This window comes from Phragmites australis, chromosome 23, assembly GCF_958298935.1.
Source record: "Phragmites australis chromosome 23, lpPhrAust1.1, whole genome shotgun sequence".
In the NCBI taxonomy this organism is placed as follows: domain Eukaryota; kingdom Viridiplantae; phylum Streptophyta; class Magnoliopsida; order Poales; family Poaceae; genus Phragmites; species Phragmites australis.
This window is the reverse complement of record NC_084943.1, coordinates 2442270-2451549: the sequence shown is the minus strand read 5'-3', so window position 1 is coordinate 2451549 and position 9280 is coordinate 2442270. Positions and strand designations below refer to the sequence as shown.

General features: G+C 40.9%; 2 protein-coding genes across 5 annotated transcripts; one reads left to right on the top strand and one right to left on the bottom strand.

Annotated features, from left to right (window-relative positions):
• Positions 1–608: 608 nt before the first annotated feature.
• Positions 609–1536, top strand: LOC133906113 (uncharacterized). Of its 3 annotated transcripts, none has more exons than XM_062347898.1 (2): positions 609–1011; positions 1180–1536. In XM_062347898.1, the coding sequence occupies exons 1-2, from the start codon at positions 841–843 to the stop codon at positions 1297–1299; spliced, it is 291 nt and encodes a 96-aa protein (XP_062203882.1). In that variant the 5' UTR covers positions 609–840; the 3' UTR covers positions 1300–1536. The 3 variants fall into 3 exon arrangements, with proteins under 3 accessions (XP_062203882.1, XP_062203884.1, XP_062203883.1); XM_062347900.1 differs by having other exon boundaries at positions 611–1011; positions 1183–1536; XM_062347899.1 differs by having other exon boundaries at positions 637–1011; positions 1170–1536.
• Positions 1537–3579: 2043 nt separating this feature from the next.
• LOC133906112 (CBL-interacting protein kinase 15) lies at positions 3580–7570 on the bottom strand. 2 transcript variants are annotated; one of them, XM_062347896.1, is made up of 3 exons: positions 7442–7568; positions 6177–6254; positions 3580–5473 (listed from the first exon to the last, which is right to left on the bottom strand). In XM_062347896.1, exon 3 carries the CDS (start codon positions 5163–5165, stop codon positions 3828–3830), a length of 1338 nt encoding a protein of 445 aa, XP_062203880.1. In that variant the 5' UTR covers positions 5166–5473; positions 6177–6254; positions 7442–7568; the 3' UTR covers positions 3580–3827. The 2 variants fall into 2 exon arrangements, with proteins under 2 accessions (XP_062203880.1, XP_062203881.1); XM_062347897.1 differs by lacking the exon at positions 6177–6254 and having other exon boundaries at positions 7442–7570.
• Between the last annotated feature and the right edge of the window lie 1710 nt (positions 7571–9280).

Sequence of the window (9280 nt, the reverse complement as noted above, 5' to 3'; positions counted from 1 at the left end):
TAATACAGAACTAACAAAATTTGTTTCGTATTAGTGCACTGATTTTTCTACCATTAGTATATGTTATTGAAAGTGGGATGTTGAATTCATCTAAACTCATGTATGTAATATACATATATAAATATGAATATATATTTGTATCTATATAGATTTATATATATATATATACATAATATATTTCTAGACAGTAGTTACGTGAGTAATACGAATGTAACAAAATTTGTTTTGTATTTTTTTCTTTGCAGTTTAGATTGTTTCAATCGATTTATAAATATAAGAAATTTTTCTTTCACATTTTCTAGTATTTCCGAAAATAGAAAGTATATTATATATATACAAATATATACATACATATATATATATATATATACATGTACAGTGATGGGTGGCCCTGCTACAGATATGGGTGCGTGTGTATGCCTGCTGCAGTGAGATTTTGAAAAAAAAAAAAAACAAAAAGCAAACGAGGGAAGGGAACCTCAACGAACCCGGTCGCCTCACGCCCGTCGTCACGGTACGTGTAACAAATTGCAGTACAAGAGGTATGAGCCACTGCCAAGTGGGCCCATCACAACGCGGAAGGCGTCAACCGACAACCAGCGCGTTTTGACACGGCCATCGCCACCAAGAGGAAGTTGCAGCAGGCGTTAGGTGGTGCGTGCGTGCTCGGCCTCGGCAAGGGAAGGGGAAGGGGAAGGAGATCCGCCTTGCCCTTCTTCTTCCTACTCCTCCTCCTCGCGTATCACCAAAGCTCCGCGAGGAGCAAAGCCAAAGGCGCGGCCTTTATTGATTTCTTCCGTCCAAGGCCGGGTTCATTGATTGGGGAACCCAGTCCCGGAGATGTGCCCGCTGCGGGTGATTCTCATCTTCCTCTCCGCCACCATCGCCGGGTTCTTCCTCATCAGGGGCCTCAACGCCGAGCCGGACCAATTCGACGCCGACGCCGACGCCGACGACGACAAGGCCTCCGAGTCGGGATCCCCAAGGGCGCCCGTGCCCCTCCATTCCAAGGTAACGCCTTTCTTTCCCAATGCTCGCCCCCTCCCCCGCCCTATTGTTCATGGATTCGCCGTAAGTACAAATCTGAAGATATGGTAATTGGTATCTGCTTCACAATGATTCTTTAATGAGAACTGGTCCAGAGACTGAAGGAATATTTTGTATGCAAGGTGGGATCAGCAGTCAAAACAGGATTCTGGACAATGGTGGACATGGCAAGTGGACGGTACCTTTGGCGGACCCTTGTTGCACCGACGGCAAAATCTGAATCTGACAGGACCCGGTGATGGATGTTCATAAGTTATTTCATATTTTGCTGATTCAGTGCCATAGAAGGGAAGATGGCACAATCTTGTTGTGGTTACGTGTTGCTGATTAATGTGTAATACGGCGGCAGTTGTAAAATGGTGGTTTAATACCCATGAAGTCTTACAAACTAGTCATTGACTGTGCGGTGTGATACACTACTGGTTAGTTTACCTCAACTATTTTACTTTCAAGTGCTGCGAAATTCTTTAATCATTGTTCATTAGCTCATATTTGTATTTTTTTTTCACCACAGAAGTCTGTGCAGTTAATTTTGTAAATTCAGATCATACATCCAAGAACTGTATGGATAGGTTATAGGATGATTGATACGAGAGTTATAATCAGTTGCTTGTGCAACCTTGGCATACTGAAGTCTGATAAAAATTCCAACAGTTCCAAGCTAGGTAGGATCAGCAAAAGGCATCAGGCCCTACTGAAGCTGGCATCTGCTCAAATTACTGCAAGCTATCTTCAAAGTCCCATGTTGCCATTGCTTGATTCAAATGCCACTCTTTAGTTGAACAGATGTCAGAGTTGTTAATGAGCAAGTCCTACGCAGAAGAAAGAGCGAGAATAGCTTATCCATGGCATTCCTGTTTGATTTACTCATACGACTGAATAACGTATAGACACTCACAATGCTTATGAATGTGGGAAAGAAACGTTAGTAATCATTGTAACGGACCCATCGTTGTAACGGACGCTCTTTTTAGTCCCCCTGCTGCGTGCTCCTGGGCTCTTTGTTTTTGCCGCTGACCTTATTCTTTCTCTAATAAATCGGCAAATCTCATGCTGTCTTTTCGAGAAAAAAACCGCTAATCCGGTCTGTTTCTGTTTCCTGCCTCCTTCTCCAGTTGTGCTAAGACATGCATTCTCTGGATAAAATCTGCTCATCATCATGCACCTCACCTGACCCAACCAAGATTCTTCAAGCTTGGCAGATGACATGTCGTTTTTTGGGTACCTTATGCGTTCTCGTATGTGTGTCTAGGATATGCTCTCTCTCTCTCTCTCTCTCTCTCTCTCTCTCTCTCTCTCTCTCTCTCTCTCTCTCTCTCTCTCTCTCTCTATGCGTTCTTGTGTGTGTGTGTCTAGGATCTGTCTCTAGGATATGCTCTCTCTCTTTCTCTCAAGTGTGTGTGTGGAGCACCCACACAAATCATTCTAAAATATGTGCATACGCAGTTTACATGAAAGCTAATTAATCAAGTCCAATTACTAAAAATTATGTTTGATAGCCATCTGCTCATAGAAAAACATTAACTCCATTTGTTACTTGTTTTTCAGTTGTCACATATTGTCGATCAACTTGCCTTCTTAGCATATCCTGGACAGATCGAACAGCTCTGCAGATGAGCCAATCCATTGAAAATTAACAATTAAATTTGCATGTTGAAAACAGGCATGATCTATCTATACCATCACTTTGGTCTCTTGTTTGTAGCGATACATCGCATCAGGCATCTAACATGGCACCTCATCAAGGACAAAAGCGTCTGTGTTGGAAACTAGAAACCTAAAGAGTTTATCCCTTCATGATACAACTTGGCATAGCAGCGATTGGCTTGCTGAAACTAATTTGATTGGATCGACATTCGGCGCATCAAATTTCTAATATTACCTCTTGGAAAGTTGTTCTAGTGGTTGATTAGGAATGTGAAAAATGAGCTGTCGGATCTATACTGAACCCCAATGATAGGGACAATTTCTTTTTCATCACAAGTGGATTTTAAATATTTCTTGAAGATTAGACTTGTCAACATGTGATGTACGTTTTGCCTTTTCATATGTTCATTTGTGCAGAGTATCTTTTACCTTGCTTTCGTTGTCAGTCTAGTTGTTTGATTTCCAATGAAGGTTCATGTACCTGTACCTCATTCTGTATCTACTAGTACTCATTTTCCGACTCACTGCAAATATGAACAATAATTTCTTCAAAATATTGGCCAACAAACTCTAAAAGAGACATCGAGATCCTAATACATACAAGGGGTTAGTGCTTTAGATTTAGTCGACACAATCAATTCGAACCTCATGCATCAGAAAAGAATAGATACAGTCTTCTTGGAGCGATGGCAGATCACAATTGGAGCTTTAGACTCAGTTCTGCAAGTTCTGCTATTGAGTGATGGAATGGCTGATGCTAACTCCAGTAATTCCATATGCAGGTGCATAGGAGCTTCTTTTGTCAATGGTTGGCACCGTATTTTACCAAAAGAAGCCATTAGAGCACAATATTGGCACAATATTTCAAGGATCAACAACATGTTTTTCATTATTGATTGACAAACATTACAGAGAAGAAACAATTCCCGGAATACAACTCATGACCACAGCCTCTCTACAATTATTGCTCTACGAATTACAGCCTGATGTTTCACAATATCACCTGTCACCAGGTGCTCTTCCAATACAAAAAATAATATAGTTGCTAAAAAGAACACATGCATGTCAAACAAAATCACTCTGAGCTGAAAAACCCAACAAAATTTTTGGAATAAAAACTGAGACATCCAAACCTACTCTTGCTTCTGCTGCTGATCATCTCCATGCCAAGCCCAGACTATGTCCTTTAGCGCTGGCCGGATGTCTTTTTCCAATAGTTTCTGGTACTCAAGTGAATCACCGCTTGTTTGTTTCATCTCAATGAGATGATGGAATGGCGTGATCTCAAAGATCTCAGTGTCGAACTGAAGGACACCATTCCTTCCCTCCTTCCTCCCTTGAATCTTGACTACACCATTATCCTTCTTCCTTACCCTGAGATTCAGCGTCTTTGCGACATCTTCAAGCTTCGAGATGATGGCTGAGGCAGGCTTATCTGAAGTAAACTTTGCCACCTTTCTGCACTCTTTTTCGATAAATAGGCCAGAGAGATCAAACCCTGTGGAGAAAGAGATAATTTCAAAGGCATTCAAGTTTGTGACAGTCAGGGGCTTCACGTCTTCATGACCATTCTTCTTGCGCCTTGCAGCAAGTGTCGGATCAGCAATTGTGGTGGCATTCTCACTGGGAATTCTCTCCTTCACTGCATGGGTCTCTCCAGGACCTTTTCGGAACCAGGTGGACTCTTTTATCTTCTGGATTGATATTCTTGTGCTTGGATTGGGGTCTAGGATCCTGTACAACAGCTTCTCGAGTTTGTGTGAAAACCAATTGGGGCACCTGAAATCACCATGTTGTATCTTCCGATACATCTCCATCAAGTTTGGGCCTTGGAAAGGGAGATAGCCAGCAACAAGAACAAATAGGACAACACCACAAGACCAGATGTCTGATTTTGCACCATCATAGCCTGTCTTGTTGATTACCTCTGGAGCTACATATGCCGGTGTTCCACAGGTGGTATGGAGCAAGCCATCTTGCCTCTTTGACTCTGAAAGTGCGCTCAGTCCAAAATCGGAGACCTTCAGGTTCTCATTCTCATCCAACAGCAGGTTCTCAGGCTTCAAGTCCCGGTGATACACACCTCGGCTATGGCAGTAATCCACCGCACTAATGAGCTGTTGGAAGTATTTATGTGCATTGGCCTCCGTGAGCTTGCCACTCTTCTTAATCTTGTCGAAGAGCTCACCGCCTTTCACATACTCCATGACAAAGTATATATAGTTCCTTGTTGCCATGACCTCATGAAGCTGAACAATGTTCTTATGTGCCACCAGGCGCATGGTTGTGATCTCACGGCTTATCTGCTCTGAAAGCCCAACCTTCAGTGCCTTCTCCTTGTCCAACATCTTAATAGCAACGCTCCGGTTTGATTCAAGGTTCCTTGCATAGTGCACCTTGCCAAATGTGCCTTTCCCCAACAATCTCCCTAACTCATACCGCTCCATTAAAATCTTTCCTCTACTCTCCATGCCTTCAACTTCAACAATATAAGTCACAGCGCTATCTTCTGGCCGCCAATCAGGTGGACTGCAGTGCTTTAGCCATCCTCCCCGATGTCATGATCCAGGATGGTGAAGAGTATTCTTATGGCTTGGTCTTGTTGGAGTCTGAATGGTGAAGAGTTGATGCAGGTAAGGCGATCACTCACATCAAGGGTTGAGCAGCTCAGTAGCGCTTGTGGAGCAGCGATCAGTGTCTGGCAGCAGAAATCTCTTCTACGAAAGCACATCTTTCAGCATTCCCTGAGGTTTTAAGTTCTTGTTGGAAATGGAGTTATCTGCTAGGAAGAAAAGGACATTCGAGTCAGAAATTGAAAACTCTACTACTCTAGGCTATGCACAAAAGCTAACAACTTTTTGTTATATACTGCAAGGACCAACAGCCAAATGTACCAAATAAAGGCTTCACAAAGAATTAAAAAGGCTAACTGTATAAACCAAGCGAAGAGGATATCGGTGCAAGTGATAAGGCAGCTCGAGGGATCGAGAGCGAAGGGACTTATTGGCGGTTAAGATCGCAAGACGTAGTACACGCGTCGATATCGAAGCACTTTCTTAAGGTGTAAGTAAATGACAGTGAGTCATGCTTTGAGAAGCGTGCAAGACGGTTTTACGGTTTGACCTCAAAACCATAGGAAGTAGGAGTGCATGTTGCATCATCGTGAAATTTTTCTTGAGACAAAGCTAAGTCATGAAGGCATCACTGTCGTTTGATGGAGGAGAAAAAAGATAGACGAAAATGCTTTGATGGTAGGTAGGAGGCCATTTGAAAGAGGGGTATTTTGGGAATAAGAAAACTTAAGGTTAAGTTACTTTCTTGTGATTATAAATAAAGGGGTATAGCTATGTGGGAGATTTGAGTCAACCATTTGAGAGTTTTAAGTTAGGGTTCTAGAAGGGTGAGATGAGTGCTTATCTTATGTATTAGATTAGAGTCTTTGTGAGAAAAATACTCTGTAATATGTTGAAAAGAGAGCTGACCTTTGCAAGTAATGAAGTATTTGTTTCCTCTGATGCTTGTGTTCATCTCCTTCTATTTTTCCTCTATTGGCTCCCTTGCTTTGTTGCGAGTTTTCGGAAAAAAATTCAAAATTAGACAACACACATAAGCATATTTGTTAAAATAGATAACATGTTGTCGTATTTACAAATTTAGCATCCGTATTCGACGCATCATTTATCGAAAATGGATTTTCGGTACAACCAAAAACCCATATTCGCCGCACCGTGTGACAAATATCAATCGTATTCGGCACACGGTGTGCTGAATACGTGTTACAGTGTCGTATTCGCCACACGGTGTGGTAAATATGACCGTGTGCCGAATTAATGACCGCACGGCAGGCAAAGGCCATATTCGGCACATGGTATGCCGAATACGGCACTGTAGCTTGTATTTGGGTGTGCCTAATACGGTTGATATTCGGCACATGGTGTGCCGAATATGGGCTACAGTGCCATATTCGGCACACTGTGTGCCGAATATGACCGGGCTCGCGGTTTTTCGGCGTACGGTGTACCGAAATTCCATTTTTGATAAATGATGTGCCGAATACAAATGCTAAAATTGTAAATACGATAGTATGTTGTCTATTTTAGCAAATACGTTCATGTATGCTGTCTAATTTTAGATTTTTACCGAGTTTTTCTCTTTTTGGTTGTGATTTTTGTTTTGATTGTTGAGCTGAAATTTTCGCATTTTGAGAAGTCATTCTCCTTGTTGCTAGATATATAAAATTCACATATAAATATGTACAAGTGAGTCTTGAATTCTCTTATCTCTAAATCATCAATTTGGAGAGTTTTTTTATCCGGTGGCTATCATTTTTGTTCTAAGATTTCTTTTTTCAAATTGCTATCTTTTATGTAATGATGACTCATAGAATGAGTTTCAATAGAATCAAGAGTTCATTTACATCCATAAGAGATATGCTTCTCTTGTGTTTTTGATCGCAGCTTGTTTCTCTTTGATTTTGCTTTCGCTTGTTATTTTGAGGTTTATTGGATGAGAAAATAGAAAAAGTTCATCCTCTTCAAAAGAAATTAGTGACACGTTTATTCACCTACTCTAGTCACCATTCTCGGTCATTCTCGGTCCTACAGTACTACTGAATAAATTAAGATAACACAAGGTGTGGCCATCTAAAAGGTTGGAAACATAAGAAAGATATGGGCATGCACTTAAATAAACTGAATTTCAAGAAGATGTGAGCATCAGGACATAGAGATGGAAATGGAATGCATACCTTCCGATGCCACGAAGAGGATGAGGAGATCGAGGAGGCTGCAAACTCAGAACTCGTGTGTGTGTGCAATTTTGGTTTGATTTTCTTCTTGCGGTGATTCTTGTTCTCTGGGAGGGATGCGAGGACAATAAGGAGAAGAGGGCTCTTCTTATATAGGGAGAGTTCAGAGGAGGAAGAGATTGATTTGTCGGCCTATTCAGATGGCTGTTTTGACGATAATGACCCTGGCTGCTGCTGCTGATGCGTCTCTGCGTTTCCTGCGCACCGCATCACACAAGTCCGGATGGATATTCTGAGCAGCACAGCACATCGCCGTGTTTGGGAGTTCATATCATACATGCTGGTACAGCTAGAGCGCATCGTCGCTGTCTGGATTACAGCACAGCTCTTGGCTCGTTGCCACCTCCAATTTCATTATTTTCCCAATAGAACGAAATCTTCATTCGAGTTTCATTGTTGCCCAATGACAATTAAGGCAGCTGTAAACTACTTTATCCGTGATGATATGATTTTTTAAAAAAATACCAATATAGCTCGTAGATGTACGTACATATTTATATCATTATACACCTACTCACAGTATTTACCAACATCAGTGGTGATGTGGCTTTGGTTTAAGATTAGTAATAACACAGGATGGTTGATCTCATCCTTTTGCTGAGTCATGGGCAGCCTGTTCCATGGACCTATCCGATATGATTCTTTCGTACGAGTGCTGGATCACATGTGATGGCGATTGCAGTAACCATGTTCGGGTTCCTCATTGGAGAAGTAATTAATCATCAAGCTGCTTGCACACAACTATAATAAAGGCATCCTGTAATAAATCGCCTCCAATTATCTTTTTATGCTTCAAATACAAGCAGTTGCTCCGGAAAAAAAAATACTTCAACTACAAGTGGACAAATAAAACGCCCGGTTTGTTTCTCAACTCTTACTGCGCTCACCTTGATCTCTTCTCAATTTTCTGAAAAGAAAAACATGGTGACCTTGAGCCCAGATTACCAGGCAGATCGTGAAAAACGCTTGGGCCAGAAGGTATTATTTGTGAATTTGTCAGCAGTGCTACCAGCAAGTATATATTTTGATATTGCCATCTCCAGTCCCTAATATTTTACAAATTACATCTATCATCTGGATTTTTTTTCAAGGTGTATTTGTTTCAATATTTGAACTCCATAATTCATGATCCAAAAAATATATCATATTTGTGTAACAGGGTTTCATCTGAGAAGGAAAAAAATACGGTGATATTTGAAACTCAATAATAAAGATATGAGATAAATGAACACGTTAGATGCTAGCGGAGTCGTGTCGCCACATGGAACACCAACCATCCCCACTGATTTTCAGTTAGAAGAATGAGAACCGTCAACTACTCTATCAAGTCTGCTTAACGTGAAATGACGAAAAGAGATATTGATAACATTTTATGGATATATGATAGCGATGTGGCAAATAAAGAGAGTGAAAAACACATCCATCGAAAAAGAAGAGTGGAAAATAAGTGTCCCTTGTTTATAACACGATCCTCGATGTCAACCATTCATTTATATAAGTATCTATAGGAAAAATACAAAAACTTATAAAACTCTTCAAAATTATAGTATGCTAAAAAATTTGAAACTAATAATTTACAACGGAATCGACGAAATGTAGTGTAAAAGAGAAACTATTGTTGCTGCATTAGAGATAATGGGAACTATTAACTACCATTTTCTTCTTGAGACCTCTTGATGTGATGGTAAATACGTGAAAGTACGACTTTACCATAAGTATTCACATCTTAGTATCCACGATTTACGTATGTGTAAGCGTATTATACCTAAGCGTGTGATA